Raw genomic sequence first — 20,583 nt, forward strand, 5'->3', positions numbered from 1 at the left:
TTTCCACCAAGTATATAGGAAGGCGAGACAGAAAAAACCTAAACCAGTTTGATTGTCAAATGAAACTTGAAAGGCTTATCAACCTATTTTATACTTGGCTTTGAGCATCCTACCTATTATCGGGGTTGTGACTCTCAACGCTCATTCCGTAGCCTTGTTATTTGGCACTCAACCCAGAAAAGAAGGAAAATATTTGATGGAATTCACACACATTTGTGTAATATGGAAAGGAAAATAATGAAAACCTCTCAAGACTAGCCAGACGGCAAAGGGATTCTAACCCATGATCTGTCTATCATTGAGGATATTTGACGTTAGATCTGTGGTCGGTGCGAGCCGGGAACATAATTCGTAAGCTGGGATTTGCACTTGGTTCCTAATTGAGAGGCGAGCGCTCCATCTCCTAAGCCACCACTGCTCAATCGCAACTTATTAACCGTTTCAGGGTTGCACCCTCTTTTAAAAATTAACTAAAAGTGACAGCTTTCCAATTTTTTTTAAGCTCCTAGACTATATAGACTTAGACCGAGTCACGTCCGTTCATATCTGATTAAGGGTATAAAAATTTCCTGTCTAGACACTTTTGCACTAGTTTAGGTGGAAGGTGAGATTAAAAATATCAAACTCTGTTTGATCAGAAATTGAGAGATGACAAAAAATATTATTAGAAACACCAAGTTCCACCCCCTCCAGCAATTAGATAATTTTTTTGTGTTCTTAATTCTGTCTCATGTAATAGCAATTCATCAGATAGTGTTTGGTTTTTTCTTCAAATAAATTTAAAAAACATACATAGTTATGAAATACACTGTATATATTCTGTTTCTAGTTCAAAGGGGGAAAAAAACTTCTATGAAAAGGGTTTTTTACAAATAATTTAACAAACATTGAAGAATGATATGGAAACTGATGAAGTATTTTTTATTTTGTGCAGCATGCTCTGAACTCTTAAAAGTGATGGGACAATCTCAAAAAATATGTGATGGCATACCTGATTGCAAAGATTTAAGTGATGAAAATAATTGTCGTAAGTATTTTTCAAGCAGTCATATAACGTTGAAATATTACATTTAATCTTTCAATGCCTAGCATTGTTTTTAAAATACTTTGATTGTATCATTTAATTTTACTTCGTTCCTTTGGAATTTCCAAATTTTAAATTAGTTTTGTGGATAAAATTTCAGAATTTGATGCATACTAGTAATTTAATTAAATTTTTCAATTTTTTCATTGCATTAAAAGACATTTTTTTATTTTACGAAGAATATATTATGATTTCCTATTTTAGAAACACAGGGTTTTTTCCATTATCCAACAGATGTGTGAAATCGTGTCCTTAGCTATGCTACTTCTAAAGAGTAGAAATCAATTGTTCTACTGATTATCTAGCTATTGTGAAGTTTATCTAGCTAACTATGAACACAATGAAATTTTTTTGCTTCGAAAAGTAAAAAAAATACGAAAATTTTGAATTGCAAATTTGAGTAATCGCTTTTTAATGCACTCAATTTGTGCAGATTCTATCGTAAATTTATATTGTTTCTAGATTGCTCTTTCAACTGTTATTGCTACGAAATTCTGCAAGGTTTTAAAAAACCCAATACTTTTTATGCGATATTACGATACACAAACTTCGAATTTGAGTAATCATTTTTTGACTCCCCCTTATTTTAGCCTATTTCGTTTTAAATCCAAGTGACGTTTTTGGGTTTTTGCCAAAACTACCAATTGCCTTGCGTTTATTTTTAAATTTCTATGCATTTATTACTATATTACGACTTGATTTATAAATCGAGCATTTCATTGATCTCTTTTGGAAGTAATTTATTTGTGACAATTTAATAATAAATCCAAGTTATTTTTCAATAATTTTTTCAGCAGTTTCTGCAATGCATTCCACATAGTTTTAAAAATTCCGGTGTTTATTATGAATAGTTTCAAATCACGCATTTCAATAATAGCTTATTCGGCTCTAAATTTCATCCCAAATTTAATATATTTTTCTTTTGCAATTATTTCAATGTTCCTCTGCGTGATTTTCACGATTCCGTTACTTTAACTACTATTTTATTATGGTACGTAAGTTTCTAATCACGCATTTAAATAATGACTTTTTGATACATTTTAATAGCTCATATTTCAACGTAAATATCAATTATTTTTACGTCTTTTTTATTGCTCGGTACCTGAGCAATGAATTTAACAATTAACAAATGAGTTGATAGAAGGAAAAAAACTTTCCCACTTTAACGGAATGAAAACCGTTAGCGTGCGAGCCTAGATAAATTGCAGGAAACACTTGAGTCTATACTTTTTAAGATAAAACTAATTAATATGCAGATTTAGATAATGTGCACGAAAAAAAAGATTTCCAAGTTTTAGTGGCAATAGCTTCAACTCCTTATTTTCTATTAAATATTCTATTGTTACTGTTTCTAATGCCACTTGCCAATACCAGTAAGCCTGCTTGGTAAAACCAAGCGAATTTAAGGCAGAGTGCGCGTTTCAGTAGCGCCATCTATGGCCCTATAAGCGTCAACGTCCGCTTATAGGGCGGACACATTCATTCATCCACAGATCGTAATTTTGACCTGAACTAGAGAACAATCCAGCGCTTAATCTACAACTCTGTACCCTGAGATATGATTTGTTATGGGAACATGGAGGACTTTGTGGCCCGACAGATTTAATTTTTCGCCAGTCACGATTTACTGCATGGGGAATATTCACCGGGCAGTATTAAAGACACGACGTCTTGGACATGGGCCCAATGAAATTATCCTGGCCATCCTATCTACCAACCAGGCTATCCTGGCCACATTAAATCTTCTAGCTTCCACTAACTATTCCTTTTCCCTTTTCTGATATTTTTATGCAAAACTGAGTGTACTTTTTAATGAAAAATTCTGTTCGTTTCAAAACATTAATGACATTGACAATAATAAATTACATGTCTCTTTTTTTTATTTCTTAGCATGGTGTGGTCCGGATCAAATCATCTGTCCTCAAACAAAATTCTGCATCAACACATCTCAAGTCTGTGACGGCGAAAACAATTGTCCGATGGGAACTGATGAAAAATATTGTGGTAAATACAATCGTGTTCAAATATAAACTGATATCTTTCAAAATATAAATGACTTGTAGGTTTCAACCCCTTTTCGCTGACGCTCCCCATCCCCCGAAGATAGAATGCAACCCTAAGACAGTTTTTCGAAGGCTCCGTCGTAATATATAATGCTTTATTTTTACGAATAATAATGGTATTTTTATAACTGCTGTGAGTTTGCAACTGTTACTCATGATTTTTAGGTCAAGTTTAGCCTATTTGAAGCCAGCGCTGTCAATATTTATTATGAAAATGGCCCAAAACGTCAATATGGACTTTAACCCACGATCCTTCTACCACTGAGGATATTTTATGTCAGCACTCTTCGGAATTCGTTTCCACCAGCCAAAGCGGGGATTCAAACCCGTATTACCTTATTGGGAGGTGAGCGCTCAATCCACTGAACGCCCGCCTCCCACCATTATATTTAAATTAAAATGTGATAAAAATGATGATTTTCACACTTGGAAGATGTTAAAAGTGTGGTCTTCACAAATACCCTTGTTGCAGTAGTTGCATACGTATTTTGTTATTCTGTATTTCGTAGATGATCAGAAAGTGCAAATTCTGCTTTTGTTCACCACTCGTTTCGTAGTGACTTCGGTGGGATTTTCAATATTCAAAATATCTTCAATATTTCTTTTGATGGAACTAAACATTCGACTGTTAGACGACGATTGCAGAAAAGTTCGAAAAGTAACAAGTGTATACAACCGTGCTTAACAACCACAGTTAACTCATTTTACTAGTTATGAAAGTACTGTGAGTGAGGCAGTATGAGAGCAACTAGAACATCTCAAATTCGCAAAACTGGCAGGGGATTGATCGCCGATTTGGGAAATCTTTTGATATTCGGGCTTAAAGAGCGAGTAAAAAAACGTTTACAACGTCTCCTAGTCAGAAAAACTGCGAAGGAATGTGGAGATTTTAAATTAAGACAATTGTTAAATGACAAATGGAGTGAAAACAAAGATGAAATTAACCTTTTTTTGATCACTAAGAGTTTGAAATTTAACCTTTAAAGAAAACATTTATCACAATGTGTGTTGTAAATATTCCAAACATTAAAAATGTATATTTTTTGCTGTTGCATATAATATATTTTGTGCCACTTTCGTTTACTTGTTCTATTTTATAACACTGAAGTAAGTCAATTTATGCATGCATTTTAGCATACGTGTGTTACTGCTAGAATGTAGAAATCAGAAAATATCTAGCTAATGTATAGGTTCGTTAATGTGAGGAAAAAGGTTTTAATTTCTTGAATTACTTAAGCTGCCAACTACCTAAATAATCTGTGCATTACCTACTCGGCACTCAGTAAAATAAAAATAAATTTTTTGATGGTTCAACAGTAACATTTGTTTTTTCATGTTTATTTTAACATGCGATTTATTTTTCGTCAGGTTATCACAGTTATGTGTCTAAAAAGTCAGGTTATCACAGTTAACACATTAGTTGTTAGAATCAATCATCAATCTCCTTGGAAACTATAAAAAGAATTAAACAGTTTAAAATATTACAATTACGAAAATTAGCAAAATGTCATTTATTTTTTCACAACTAAGGAATTAAGTGATGCAATCAAAAAATCAATTATGCTGTAATCAAAATATCAATAATGGTGCAATAAAAAACAGCTAATTATATATATAAAGTTCATATATATGTGATATGATATCATATATATAGAGGATACATATATGATATATTATATAGTTGATAGAATTATAGGGAGAAACAAAGTTATGAACTGTTAAGATACGGAAACCGTTAAGGATCCAGTTACCAATGTAAATCACAGAAAATTCTTGATTACGCAAATGAGACAATTAACGACTTTCAAGCTTTATCGATTACAAATACAATCTTTGACTCTAATTTTATTTCAGTATTTGCACTTTTTTCTATCATACAAACAACCATTTATTTTTAACATTAAATCTTATTTACTAAGTATAGGAAGTAGATAAAAATGCACGAAATTAGTTTCTTAATTTTCACAAAATTTCAAAATTAATTACAAGGTTTGTCAGTGGATGATGCTTCTGAAAGATAAGCTAAGTAATCATTGTTTTTTCACGATTCAAACTGAATTTTCTTCGAGAATATGTTAATTTTGTTTTTAAACTTTAACCATTCATTTCTGCAAATGAATGTTATGACAACATTGTTTTATAGTTTTTCATAGTAAAACTATGATTCAGAACAGCAGATTTCAGATAATTCGAGCTATGAATAAATAGATTCCAAGTGTTATCTATTATTCTGAGTTCAAAATTAGAATCTGTTTTGTTCAAGTTGAAATTAAAAACTTAATATCCAATTTTAAAAGTAAGTGGAAATGATCTCGTTTCCTAAGAATAATGCAGCAAAACGTTCCTTTCTTTTCCTTTTTGTTCTTATTTCATGGCCTTCTTAAATTTTTTGCTATTACTAGCAATTAAAAACTGTAATTTATTCGCTTGAATGTGTAATTAAAATAAGGAACGTTCATAATTTTTCAGTGAAATTGGCTGAGTCAGTAACAGAAGCTCAGGATATTCATTATCGGCCAGAAGGGTATTTAATGGTTCGAAAAGAAGGACAGTGGGGTAAACTTTGCCTGGACAGCCTTCATGATTCAGACTCACTTCAAAAGAAAATGGACGAATTAGGAAAAGCTGTTTGCAGTGCCCTTACTTACAGGTACTGTATTTTCTGACACTAATTTCAGATAATTTTCCATTTTTAACTTTTTATTTGGGAGTTAACGTTACACAGGCGCTACACACTGGATGATCTGGGATTCGAAATTAATTAAATGATCTAAAAACAAAAATGCCACTTGCGTACTATACTGCTAGCACACTTTATATAAAAAAGCAGTTAATTGTTGCTTAAATCGATTAAAATTTGAAGTTATCGTGTCTACTAGCATCAAAAGCGTTTTTTTTTCTTCAGATAACGTCATTTAAAATTTCATAAATGCTTGCAGCTAATGCAGAAAGCTCTATTCAAAGTCCTCTTTTCAAAGTGTTCTGTAATCCCTACCTTTTACATGCATATTTTATATATTTAAAATCGTTGTCAACAAAAATTGTCAAAAAAGTACGAAATTTCTTAAAGAAACGTGCATAAAAGTTGTTTCGTTTTGAGAGAAATTTAAAATTGTTTTGAATAACCGCATTTCAACTTTCAAACGGGCTTTGATTTTGCGAAACCCAATTTTCTCACTAGTGATTATTTCGATTTTGTTTTGTTTTTCCGTGTCAAAATATTTTTTGAATTTATCTTTAAGTAACGTTCATACTATTCTGAAAATTCTTAAAATAGATAATGAGTTTCAAATTTGGTAACGCTATCAAACTTGTATGCTGTTTAATTTACGAACAATAAAGTAATATAAATGTATTTTTTGAAAACTTCACAGTGTTGTTAGCCTTTAAAATGTAGTCGTACGTAAATGTGATGCTATTTAAATCTTTAAAAACCGATTTATATTGCGTGAAGTTTGGTGAGTAATGTTAATATTTTTTACTTCGCTATCTAGATAAGGTGGTAGGAATTCCATGGAGTTGATCGTGGTCAGAAATTTTAAATTTAAATTTTGTATTTGTGAAGGAAGAATTTTGTATTACAGGACTGTATCGACTTCATCACGAGCTCATGATTCCAGGACTGAAGAAGAACAATACTTCTCCATTTCACATACACTGGGAAGTCCTTCGAAAAAGTGAGTTTCCTTAAATTATCTTGCATGTGCTTTTTATTTATTGACTATTTAAATAATGATTATATATTTAGATTTAATCAACTTATAATTATTTGAATGATAGAATAACCTTATCTGAAAAGTAAATCTGCAAACGCATACTTACTGCATTTAGACGAAACCTTTCCATTTAATGTTAGAAGATATTATTTCTCAAGTTTAGCAACATTATTGATAAGTACCATAGTAAGAAAACTACAATATCAGGCAGTACCATTTATGAAAACTATGGCAACTGATTCATTTTTAACACTGGCTTTATATTAAAAAAAATTATGTACATTTTATTGTTAAAAAATATTTTTGTAATATTTCCTTAATAAATAATTGACTTATTAAAGAATCTTTTGTCACATATTCTGTTGATTAGTACAGCCAAGTACTCCGACTGAATTCGAAGCTACAAAAATAGCTGATTCTGGAATCATTAGGTATAAATGAATTGTTAAAGTTTATTATATAAAATATTTAAATTGCATGAAATAACTTCGTATATAGGGGAGAGTCGGGTAGCCCCGCCCAGCGGGTACCACCGCCCACAATCAATTTCATATGTATAGAATATTTTTTCAAGTCAATGGGCCATCGGACATTAATTGTTATATTAAAAAAAGATTATTTTCAAAGTTTCAAGTATGTATGCAGCTGTTAACATGGTAAACAATAGTTTTGAAAATATGTTGAATACAGTAGTCATGAAATTAAGAAAAAATGGTTGAATGTTTCGATTAAACTTCATTTTAATACTAAAAAAATAATTTTTTCTATACATACAGCATTAAAGTATGTAGTCTTAAGTTTAATTTGCACGAAGAAAGAAGTTTATATGCTAAAAATTGCTCGAGTAATTACAAATTTACAAAAAAAATTGGATTTCGGGTAGCCCCGCTCACATGNCAGATTTAATCAACTTATAATTATTTGAATGATGAAATAACCTTATCTGAAAAGTAAATCTGCAAACGCATACTTAGTGCATTTTGACGAAACCTTTCCATTTAATGTTAGGAGACATTACTTCTCAAGTAGCAACATCATAGATAAATACCATAGTAAGAAAACTACAATAACAGACTGTACCATTTATGAAAACTATGGCAACTGGTTTATTTTTAGCACTGGCTTTATATTTAAAAAAATATGTATATCTTATTGTTAAAAAATATTTTTGAAATATTTCCTTAATAAATAATTGACTTATTAAAGAATCTTTTGTCACATATTCTGCTGATTGGTATGCAGCCAAGTACTCCGATTGGATTTGAAGCTACAAAAATAGCTAATTCTGGAATCATTAAGTATGAAAGAATTGTCAAAGTTCATTATAAAAAGTATTTAAATTGCACGAATTAATTTTGTATATAGATGAATATTCTACACTATTATCATTTATTCATTAATTTATATACTGATTAAATAAGTGTATATTTAACTCAATAAATGAAAATTTGAGAATACTGGCTTCTAATTGAATCTGTTCAATTTTAATTTTAAAAAAATTGCGAAGCATTTAATATTTGAAACATTTTGTATAACTATACAAATATTTGTACGGCGTCCAAGCTAAATTAGGCATTCATTTCATATGTATTTCTAATCTAATTAGATCAAGTGCCATATTTGAACCATCATCATGTCACACCAGAGATGTCATGAGAGTTCGTTGTAAATCCTTGGGTAATTATACTAGTTTTTTTTTTTAAATTATAAAATATCCTTTTTTGTAACTTTACTTTAAAGCAAACCTTATTGTACTCTTTATAAGTGGAATAGGCGTTTCAAGGTTACACGATTTTTCCACTCTCCGCAATATTTCCCTCTTCGTTACGGAAAAATCTTGCTTTTTTCGCAAAGGTCGTACAAAACTACATTTTTTTCGTAGTTTACTACAACTATTTTGTTGCAATAGTTAACTGCAACTACTTTTTTGTAAAATGTAGAGACTACAAACTACTTTGGAGTTGTAGTCCATTACTTTAAGGAAACTAATTTACCCCTGTATAATTTACACGGCAGGAGAAATTAATTCACATATTATGTTCAAAATGATTTTGAATAAAAAATTGGCTTATACTTAGCATGAAGAATTATTTAAAAATATTTATTCATGTTTACTTGACTCTTTTTGTTATTCTAAAACATTTTTTTCCTCTAATTTATTCATTTGGTCTTCCACTTTGTATCCCTTTTTTGACAGCGAATATTTAGTTTAAGAGATGCTGCGAAATTATCAAATATTTACAATTTTTTAGTTGTTAATTGCTCTAATATTTTCTCTAATAAATAAAGTACACCGAAAATATGTTTCCTTCCTCTGAAATAACTTATAACATTTTACAGGTATACATACGCCTAAGAAAGTGTGACGAAAGTGATAAATTATCTAATATTCATAATGGCTAGCTTAAATATTAGTTATACGTGACTCTAAATACTCAGTTCTTGTTAACTCACAGTCCCTGGGGCATTTAAAATTGTCTTCTTGGACAGACCCGCGATGATTTATACCCATCAAATTCGAAACATTAGTTGTGTTAGAACCCTGTTCATATGCTAAACTAACATAAAAAGTAGTAGCTGGGAATCGCTACAAACTACTGTTCGCACTATTCACTACACTAATTTTTTAAAAAAAAAGTAGCACACTACATTGCAAACTACGAAAAAAGTAGCGACTACAGTAGTCTCACTACTTGCAGTGTGCTATTTCCGACTACTGGCAATAGGTTTCAGTAAGAAGTGAAAATAAACGGGCGTAGGGAAAAGGCAAAATTTGCGAATACCATGGTAACGGAGAGAAAGAAAGTATGGAGAGTGGGGTAATCGTGTGATCTTGAGACTACTGTTCTATTTACACTGATTATAGTAGTATGAACAAAAGAAAATTGCTTTGTTGTTCAGATTGTGGACACAGACCGATGGGCTTAGCAATTCGAAGGAGAATTGTTGGTGGACAAAGTGCAAATAGTGGTTCTTGGCCTTGGCAGGTAGCTTTGTACAAGGAAGGAGATTTTCAATGTGGTGCCGTTTTAATCTCGGACATTTGGCTTGTATCGGCCGGACATTGCTTTTATAGGTAAAGTATTACGAAGCTTTAATTCATTTTAAAGTCCTTGATCTCTTAATCTGTCATTCTGGATTAAATTTTTTACCTGAACACTGAACGACACTGAGAAAAACTGTAAGAAACTGGACAAAATAGGAAAATAGAACGAAATGAAGGAAGGTGAAAATTAGTAATACAATCGTCTAGCAATTAGTATTATAAGAATAGTTTAACTTAATGTTATATTTATATTATTAATATTATTAATTGTAATATTATTACTAATTGTAATAAGAATAGTTTAAGAGTAGTAAAACTTAATGTAACACCAGAGAGCCGTGTTGCACCCAAAAGTTAAGTAATATATGTCTACTATTTTTTGACAAAAATTATTTTCATATTTATTTTAGTTTTATAGAGAATTTTTATATTTTTTAATATTTAATAGCCGTTTTGAGTATTCATACTTAACTGCATTTGATTATAAAAATTGGTATAGTGTAACTGCGAATAACTATTTGTAACTGTGACTACAATATGTGATTTTTCGTATTATGTGATTCTTGTTAATTTAGTAGTATTAATAAAATTTGATTATGTGGTTTTAACACTTCTTGATAGGTTTAGATTCTACTACACTAATTTAAAAAAATATTGAAGAACTATATTTATTTTATAATTTCTTTAAGAAATTCTTTAATTTTATTTCTCTTTTCATTTGTTACTTTAACGTTTTCTATTATTTGAACATCAAATATTAAATAGCTTGGAAACTAAAACTTTGAAACCTAGAGGAAAGACCACCTCTATTTACTACCCCTTTTGGGAGGCAAGAAATTTTTTTCCATAGGCTTTGTGTTGAAGAAAACCTTTAAGAAAGACCATTAAACCTCTCACAACGACTTGGCAAGCATCTCCGCCAAATGCCGAAAATGTAAAACAAGGAAATGCGAAAAAATATCAAAACAAAAATTTAACAAAAACAAATAAAGAGATTGAAATATATTCTAAGTACTTGTGTCAGGCTCTTATTTAGAGAACTATTTCTGACGATACAACTTCATGTTGCTGTTAGAATACTCTAAAAACAATGCTATCAATGATTTACTTTTAGAGTTGAAAGTTAAATTAGAAAAAAAAAATTTTCAAAAAAATAAGTAACTCAAACTCACACCACTGCTTATTTTTTAAAGCTAACAAATTTTTATGATAAAAAATTAAATGTAAGCTTAAACAAAAAACATGTTTATTTATTTAAAATAGCTTTATCATTCATATTTGGTAAGTTTATTTTTACACATAATTATATTAGTTGGGATCATTTTTATAGATCCTAAATTTTATTCATCCATAAGTCTTTTCAAGACGCCAACAGGAAGTGGTATTTCCCCTCCAAGAAAGTGACACTGACTGAAATTAATATGGTTTGCAAAAAATCATATACCTTCGATAACAATTTTGAAGTCAATGGAGGTAATCTCTAAGAACGAGCAACTTCCATTAATGACCATTTAATTATGGAATTGAGAGTTTTAGCTCCAGAGAGGTTTCATTTTACTATTACTTAAACTAGATTGTAATTATAAACTATTTAAAAAAACTGTTTTAATATTTGATATTTCTTTTCGATGAAGAGTTTCTTCCATTTGTTTCACTTTTGTTGGAAGATACTTATTTCTCTCGGGATTGTTTTTTTTTCCACTGTAAAAAAAAAAAAAAAAAAAAAAAAAAAACTTGAAATTTGATATCTCTTTAATGCAATTTTTTCTTCTATTTTTAGCACCCAAAATGCTTTCTGGACAGCACGGTTAGGGTTGCTAAGAAGAGGATCGGAGTTGCCATCGCCTTCGGAGCAAATTCGACGAATAGAACAAATCATTCTGCATCCGGAATATGTGGACAAAGGATTTATAAATGATATCTCCCTTCTCAGAATGGATCGTCCAGTTCTTTTCAGGTAATTGCTTATTTAAAACTTTAATATGAAGCTTTTCCCCTTCTGGTTCTTCATTTTCAGGGGGTTAATGGTCTAATGGATCTTATCTGACTTTGTCAGACAGTTGGAGCACAAGTCACAACGACAAGCTTTATTATGAAGCTTCTCCACTTATGGTTCTTGATTTTCGGAGGATTAATGGTCTAATGGATCTTGTCTGACTTTGTCAGACAGTTGGAGCACAAGTCACAACGACAAGCTTTATTATGAAGCTTCTCCCTTTCTGGCTCTCGATTTTTTGAGGGTTAACGGTTTAATGAATTGTGATGCCATAATAGGTATTACGTGTTTCCAAGGTTTTAAAATTTCTTCAATTTCTTCAATTTATTTTTTTTGAATCCTTCTTAATCGCATTGTAATCAAATTAAACTAATTGTTTAATTTTCATTAGATTTTATAAAGAGCAAATACAAACACAGGCAATGTATTTCTTAACCTTTAAATCAGTTATTCTCTATACGTAATTTTTCATTACTTAATTTTCGTCTAATTCGATTTATTTGTAAAAATAAAATTTGATGTGCTGTTTTTAGTGTTGCCTTTTTACCTCAGTAAACTTCAAATTTAGTTTTAAAATTTAAATAAAAAAACAATGCAATTAACTACCACTAACTAAGAAACTTTTCTTTTAAACTTTTTATAATTTTTAATCAAATTTGAGGTATATTGAGTTCCTTAAGCTATATGATTTTAAGTATAAAATGCATGTCCATAAATATTAATGTGTGAGCAAATTTTTGCATTTTACTTAAACAATCTTTGTAATTTATAAGATTATAATATAATAAGATTATATATTATAGCGTAAATCAGGCGGTCATCCGAGCTAAATCGGACATTGACTAGAGTAAGAAATGATACGAATTCAGCCTCAGCAAGAAAGTTGCATCAAATAAAAAATAATGCTCCCATTTAATGTACGATATCTTCAAGTGTTAGTCCTAAAAATCTGTGTCCTGCACATTCAGTATTATGCTTATTTGTATTAACGCTTAAAAGTCAGTCGCGTAACGTGCAGGCCGATTATTATTTTTTCACCTCATAAATATTTAAATATAATGATTATTTTTTTATTTTTAGTGACTATTTGCGCCCCTTGTGTTTACCATTGGAAAGTGAAGATGCAAACTTGTGGCATGGAAAAAATTGTTCGGTTGTTGGATGGGGAAAATTGTTCGAGATAGGACATACGTTCCGTGAGTACACCTATTTATTTCAATAAATATATGTACCAATATAAACTAATGTATGGTATGTTTTAAGTGGTATGTAGCAAGTTAAGAATACATTTTGAATTTGAAGATCTCTATATCAAAATTGGTTTAAATCCAAAGAAAACAAATGACTGCATCTGAAGATAGATTACAAGATAGTTATTTTTACATTAAAAGAAAGAAGGTTGGAAAAAAGGGTAGAAAAATCAACCATTCAGTGGACCAGTAACATTGATGTGTCCAAATGCCCTAACTATATTATTTCCGCATCAATTCATATTTTATTTCAGATTTTACATTCCGGAAAAAAAAATTGTACCTATAAACTGTTCTAGAATACCAAAAAAAGAAAGAAAAATGGAATGTGTGACAAAAAATCCTAAAAAGAAAAAGCTACGTAACAAATGGTGCTATTGGTGTTAAAGTAAGAAGCTTGAAAACAAAAAAGCATCGGTAATTTTTTAAAACAGTACACTTCTCGAAATGACCGTTTAATATATATATATATATANAATAAATACAAAAAAGATAAAAAGTGAAAAACGTAAAAAATTAAGAAAAACAATGAGTTTTAATTATTTATATATATATATCTATACATAAATAATATCTTTTGTGGATGATTTCGCAGTGTTTCTCAGTAGTGGTTTATTGATCGTTTACTTTTCTATCGAAAAGCGGATATTCAGCTAGCATAAAATATAAAAGATGTCTAATGCTTAATAGATTTTTTTTATTAATTTTAAAATGTACTCAGTTTAACTACTAAATACTGAGGTTATTTTTTAATGATTTGTTCGTTTTTAAGTTCAAGTTTTAAAATCAGGAAATTTTAATACAGCGTGGAATTCAAACTTTTTCGAACAACGAGAAACCACTTATGTTGCTAGACTATTATCACCAAGTATTTTCTGCTCAAAAAGTTCTCCACGAAGGCAAATTTCACCCACTAGTTCATCCAGGAGTTCGCTAGTCTTCTGGATTGGGTTCAAACTTACAAGGCTACGGAGTTGAGCATCAGTAGTCGTAAACCAGAAAAATTGGGTGAGCTGTTCAACGACGGTTATAAAATAAAATTAAAAAAAAAGAAGATTTAAATGGGTCAATTACTAAGTTCATGGAAAAATTATAATTGTAAATTTAAAAACAATGCTCTGAACTGGAAATATTGAATAATTTTTTTTGTTTTTAACTACATTATGCAAGTTTAAAGTTCTCTTTTCTGATCAAATTGATATTTCAGCTGACAGTCTTCAGGAAGTGCGGCTACCAGTCATATCTACAGAGGAATGTCGCAAGAAAATAATCTTTCTCTCTATGTACCACATTACCGATAATATGTTCTGTGCTGGATATGATCGCGGAGGGCAAGATGCTTGTTTGGTAAGCAACTGACATAATGAAACATATAAAGGGCTTGAAATGCATAGAGAAATATAATAAGTCAGAATTTAACATTTTTACACCAAACTGTCCGTTAACATTATTTCCAGATTCGTTACAAGTTTCAAGAAATGTTCATTAAAATCGACACATAACACACATAATTCGCAGTTAAAGGGACATATAACAGATGGCATATTTGGATGAGTAAATATAGCAGATTTAGGTAATCGAATAGTAAATAGCACAGTCAGATAACTAAATAGCACAGTCAGATAACCAGAAAGCACAGTTAGATAACAAGAAAGCACGATTAGACTACGAAATAGCGCAGTTAAATAATCAGGTAGCCAAAAGTAACCAAATATAGTTAGGTAACCAGATAGTAGCTTTTAAAACAGCACAATATAGAGATACATCTTATTACCTATATGAAAATTGTGTTTTTCATCCTAAACACTTTCATATCTTCGTATAAATTTAACTAGCTCATTAAACTAGTTCTTGGTAAGATTTCTCTTAAATACTTGAAGACTGCGCTCCTTGCCTGCTTCGTTTCCTTATTCACGACTGCGTTTTTTCCTTCCCTTAAACATCAATATTGTCCTCCAAAACACTGAAAAATTTTCTTCTTTAAGTATATAAGCATTGTAGCTTTATGTATGAAAATTATGTTTACATGCTAATCGTAACGAAATAGGCATTTGCTTAGGTTTGAAAAATAATAAACTGTTCTTGACAAAAAAAAAAAAGAAGCTAAACTTTAATACGAATTTACATGATTCAGTAAGAAGAAATAAATGAGAAGTAATTTTACTTCGAGAAGCTACTTATAACAATTCGAGTAAGGAACCGTTTTTATCGCTCTTTATTTATTTTTTTTAAGAAATTCAATATAAATTAATCTGGTGACATATAATCTTTCTCTTTTTGCTATTTTTGATTGACAGCTACTGGAGCGTGAACTTTTATAAAATAAGGAATTAAAGTTCTTTTGAGGAAAAAACAAATTGTCTGGAACAATAGATAAGTAGTCAATATTTAAAGCAAAAAAAAAAGACTGAAAAAGTTACAAGCAAAGGCTGAGAAGCAAAAAAGTTCACAAATGAAAGAAATGGCTCTTTCAGCACATCAATTTTTAATTCCGTAGTTGCATTTCAGAGGGCTTACAGATCACCCAAACATCATATTTTTCTATACAAGTTTTACTGTTACCAATTTTTGAATTTATTGCCGAATCTAATTTTTTTTATTCCGTCGTAGTCCCTGTACTTTTTTACACGTCATTGTAATACTTTGTTTCTTTAGTATAGCAACTAGTTTTAACTACTTCCTTTAGTTTAGCTGTAGTTCATTCACTAGGAGCTGGCACTTGGCTCCACCTCCTCGGACGAAGAGTTCATTTCGGGGCGGGAGTAAGATTAGAAAATTCTCTGCGCTTGAGATTGAGACAATCCTTAGTGCGCGCCAAACGCAGACAGTGAATTTCTTTTCCAGTCACATACTTTGCCTTATCTGCTAATATACCTTTCGTTACTCTAACTAGTTAAATATAGTGCAGCAAAATGTCTCAAAAAGGGCAAACTATTCACTCAAAAGAGAGAAATGTCATCAAATTTTTGAAATGTTAAAAAAATGCACATAAAGATTGCGAAATAAATATTTTTCTCATACGATCGCCAAATAGCAACCTTATTCAGAATTGTTTATATCCTTCTCAATAAAATAGTGAAATAGTATATCCAGAAACCACGTGATGAAGGCGGAGTCAAGTGCCAACTCATGGTAAAAGAACTACACTGTTTCTTTAGTTCAGCAACGTATTGCTTTTGCGAAGCAAATCAAAATTAAGTTAAGTTAAACAACCAAAACAGATTTTAAGATTACGATTTTTATAATATAGAGATATTTTCTTTGTATTGTATAAACAACTGTTTCTATTGCCCGTACAGGGTGATTCTGGAGGACCTCTTATGTGCCAAAGAGATGATGGTCGATGGATATTGCTGGGAGTTACAAGCAATGGTGATGGTTGTGGTAGACCTGAAAGACCAGGGGTCTATACCAAAGTCGCACGATATCTTTCCTGGATCAATAGTGTTATTGGTAAGTACCGAACTACAATATTTATTCCAGTTTAAAAAAAATTTACACAAATAGCACTTAAGTAAAGAAGCTTTCAACCAGAAATAAGTTATGTGATATTAGTTTAAATTTTCAGTCGTGAGCTCCTGAGGATTAAAAATGTTCCTATAAGCGGAAGTTTAAGAAATGGACTGTTTTATAAGGAGTTGCGTATTTGATTTTTTATGCATTTTATGTAAATACTGGGACTCTTTACTCACGATCGCTAAGCAATTATATTTTTTGATGATAAATAGATGGTTAAAATAAAATGTAGAAATTTATTAATAAAAAGATCGAATTTTTTTCATCGATTGAAAATCGGATCATTCGAACAAAGGTTTTTCAAGTTACTATATATTTTTTCACGTAATCCAAGCGGCTATTGATGCGAAAGGGGTTTGCCAACAAGTATCTGCTTGTAACAGTTTATATTTTTTGTATCCTGGCGATTTTGCATACTTTCAGCAAATTTTGATTTCGTGTTAATTTTTGCTTGTTGCAAATTAAACAATTTACTTGTTAATTTCGATAAAATTTTGACTCTTTGTACCCGGCCAATGATTTATACTCTAAATAAATACCTAGAATATTAATGAGTAATAAATTCAGCTAGTTAAATTTACTTAGCCAAATTCTTCTACGTACCTTCTGAACTGGGTTCGACGCTAAGTCGCGTTCTAAATCACAAGTTTATAAAAAATGAACATTTTGTGTTGTATAAAACTGTATACGCACTGTAAATTGATTGCTCAAAGCCGTTTTTAAAATATTTTTTTTCAATAAATCTATTTGTGGCTTGTGTTGTGAATTTTTAATCACTAGATTTTAGTTCGAAATATCGAGAGTTGGTTACACATCTATATTGACCGATTGATCAACTTTGTTTCTGTATAATTTAGTCCACAATTTTTTGAAAATTTCATAAATAGCTACCATTTCATTATAACTCATAAATATTTTTCAGATTCTGAGTATATTCAACATCCTTTCAACGACACATGCGAAGGCGTGCGTTGCAACTTGGGAAGATGCATACCACCCTACAAAATGTGCGACAATCGATGGGATTGCTCTGAAGGAACAGACGAAGATAACTGCGTCGATTAATAGCTATTCCATACGTCTAAAATAACTCTTTGAAATACGTGCAGTGCAGCTTTTGGTTGAATGCTCAAATTTACGTTTCATAATAGTATTACTCATATATCCATTGCACATACCATTTCATTATGTGATAGAACTTTCATCCTATTTAACACCTTATCNTGAATTTTTATTCGTGATCGAGCTTCCAGTTGATTAAAAATGTTCCAATAAACGGTAGTTTAAGAAATGGACTGTTTTAAGGAGTTGCATATTTGATATTTTATGCATTTTATGAAATATTGGGACACTTCACTCACGATCGCTTTCTTGAGGATAAATAGTTGGTTAAAACAAAATATAGAAATTTATTAGTAAAAAGATCGAATTTTTTTATACACTAATAGCCCCTGCTCTAATTAGCATTTTAGGGCTATTAGTTCATTATATTCGATTGAAAATCAGATCATTCGAACAAAGGTTTTTCAAGTTAGTATATATTTTTTCACGTAATCCAAGCGGCTATTGATGCGAAGGGGGTTTGTCAACAGGTATCTGTTTGCAACAATTTATATTTTTCGTATCCTGACGATTTTGCATACTTTCAGCAAATTTTGATTTCTTGTTAATTTTTGCTTGTTGCAAATTAAGCAATTAGCTTGTTAATTTCAATAAATTTTTGACTGTTTGTACCTGGCCAATGATTTATACTCTAAATAAATACATAGAAATATTAATGAGTAATAAATTCAGCAAATCAAATTCGTTTAGCCAAATTCTTCTATATCTTCTGAGCTGGGATCGACGCTAAGTCGAGATCTAAATTACATGCTTATAGAAAATGAATATTTGTGCTGCATATAGGCACTATAAATTGATTGCTCAAAGCCGTTGCTAAAACAGTTTTTTTCAATAAATCTATTTGTGGAAGATTTGTGGTTTGTGTTGTGATTTTTAATCACTAGATTTTAGTTCGAAATATTGAGAGTTGGTTGCACATTTATATTGACGTATTTATCAATTTTGTTTCGATATAATTTAGTCCACAAATTTTTGAAAATTTCATAATTATCTTCTTTCATTTCCTCTTAACTCATAAATATTTTTCAGATTCTGAGTATATTCAACATCCCTTCAACGACACATGCGAAGGCGTGCGTTGCAACTTGGGAAGATGCATACCACCCTACAAAATGTGCGACAATCGATGGGATTGCTCTGAAGGAACAGACGAAGATAACTGCGTAGATTAATACAATTCCGTACGTCTAAAATAACTCTTTAAAATCCGTGCAGTGCAGCTTTTGGTTGAATGCTCAAATTTACGTTTCATAATAGTATTACTCATATATCCATTGCACATACCATTTCATTATGTGATAGAACTTTCATCCTATTTAACACCTTATCACATGGTATATCCAACCAATGTTCACTATTTTAAGCAATTTTCGCAAGCACATTCATCTTATGGTAATTGCCTAGAAAAATGTCGAAATAAATTTATGTGCAACGATTAGTTGTTTATACCATGTGGTAATGCGCTTTGTATGATTGATGCCCAGTCGGAGTTCAGCCGTTCTTAAAAGGCCAACCAAACAAACCGAGAAAACTGATGGCCCGTTATGGCAGCTAATAACATTATCTTAAGTCTCATTTGGAAGAAAATTATGGACTTATTTGAGTTTTTTTTCCTGGAGGATGGTTCTATCTGGGCTCGAAAGAATTTCCCTGGGGTTTAATCTTCCTTTAATTTCATTTGACGTCTTTGAAAATATTTTAGAAAGTAAGACAGAAAAAAAAACATCCCTTTCTTCGCAGCTGTCTTGCATTGTTTGTGAAATATTATGAATTTTTATGTGCCAGACCCGGAAGAAAATCTTTCTGCTATTTTACTTGATATCTTTTTTATATATGTATTTATTCTTTCGCCACGTGCGTGAAGCGCTCATTGTCCAATTATGTGTGAATTTCAAACAATGCTGTAAGCATAAAAAAAATTCGCGAGAATTTTTCCATATTTATTTATTTTTGATATTTATTGTACAATGGATGCCTTTTGTGCTTACATCATTGTCCTCCTCTTTGAAAATTGTATGTGATTTTATAATAAAGATTTTCTTTATTTATGCATTCAATGTGTATAGTGTTACAAATAGTATTCAAACATAATTTTAAAAGATATATATATTTATAAACCAGTTAAAGTGGAAAATCTATGCCTGTGTTTTTTCTTTCGAATCCGCCTTAACCCTACAACAGTTGGTGGATTGTACATGTTTCAAATTGACATCTTAAAGGAAATCTTTTACCCAAAATAAAATTACGTTCAATAAATAAAATATTTCAAAACTCTAAAAACCGTTTGCTATGTAAATCAAGAATCTGTTTATAAATTGTTTATTTTTTGATTAAGATTATTCAAAGCCTTTTTCAGATATTAATTACCAAAAAACTCAGAAAAAGCAACAAGTAGAAAACAAAAGCAAACATAATATCACGAATTTAGGCGCAATAACTTATTTTTTAATCTAAGTGTCCTATCGTGCAATATGCACTTAAAAAAATATTAAAATTATTTTCACTGCTGACAGTTTCTATTTTTGTTACCCATTGGAATTTTAACGTAATCTTGCACTTTATAGGTTAACATTTATGAACGGTAGCAGTAGAAAATAAACTTGATTTTTGTAAAAAAAGTGTCCTAATATGTTGTGATTCAATAGACATTTAAAAAATTTATTAAAAATATTCGCATCACTGAACCTTTAGATTTTTTAGTTTAAAGAGTTTCTATTCAAATCACTCTTTAGAATGGTGCCATAAACTTTGCTTGCATATATAAATTATTATAAAAGCAGTCGGAAATAA

General features: G+C 30.6%; 1 protein-coding gene across 3 annotated transcripts in view; it reads left to right on the forward strand.

The window, feature by feature from the left end:
- Positions 1-19,845, forward strand: part of LOC107455926 (uncharacterized) — a 91,911-nt gene extending 72,066 nt beyond the window's left edge. For 2 of the 3 annotated variants that reach the window (XM_043046122.2, XM_071177180.1), the window contains exons 10-20: positions 935-1,027; positions 2,975-3,088; positions 5,617-5,797; positions 6,732-6,824; positions 8,470-8,540; positions 9,765-9,939; positions 11,690-11,866; positions 12,986-13,101; positions 14,363-14,502; positions 16,455-16,608; positions 17,594-17,888. In XM_043046122.2, coding sequence (XP_042902056.2) covers positions 935-1,027; positions 2,975-3,088; positions 5,617-5,797; positions 6,732-6,824; positions 8,470-8,540; positions 9,765-9,939; positions 11,690-11,866; positions 12,986-13,101; positions 14,363-14,502; positions 16,455-16,608; positions 17,594-17,736 — 1,457 coding nt within the window. In that variant the 3' untranslated portion in view covers positions 17,737-17,888. Of the gene's footprint in view, positions 1-934; positions 1,028-2,974; positions 3,089-5,616; positions 5,798-6,731; positions 6,825-8,469; positions 8,541-9,764; positions 9,940-11,689; positions 11,867-12,985; positions 13,102-14,362; positions 14,503-16,454; positions 16,609-17,593; positions 17,889-18,822 lie in introns of those variants that run through there. The other variant, XM_043046121.2, reaches the window with a different exon arrangement.
- The last annotated feature ends 738 nt before the right edge of the window (positions 19,846-20,583 follow it).

Source organism: Parasteatoda tepidariorum, chromosome 2, assembly GCF_043381705.1.
Source record: "Parasteatoda tepidariorum isolate YZ-2023 chromosome 2, CAS_Ptep_4.0, whole genome shotgun sequence".
NCBI classification, from domain to species: Eukaryota; Metazoa; Arthropoda; class Arachnida; order Araneae; family Theridiidae; genus Parasteatoda; species Parasteatoda tepidariorum.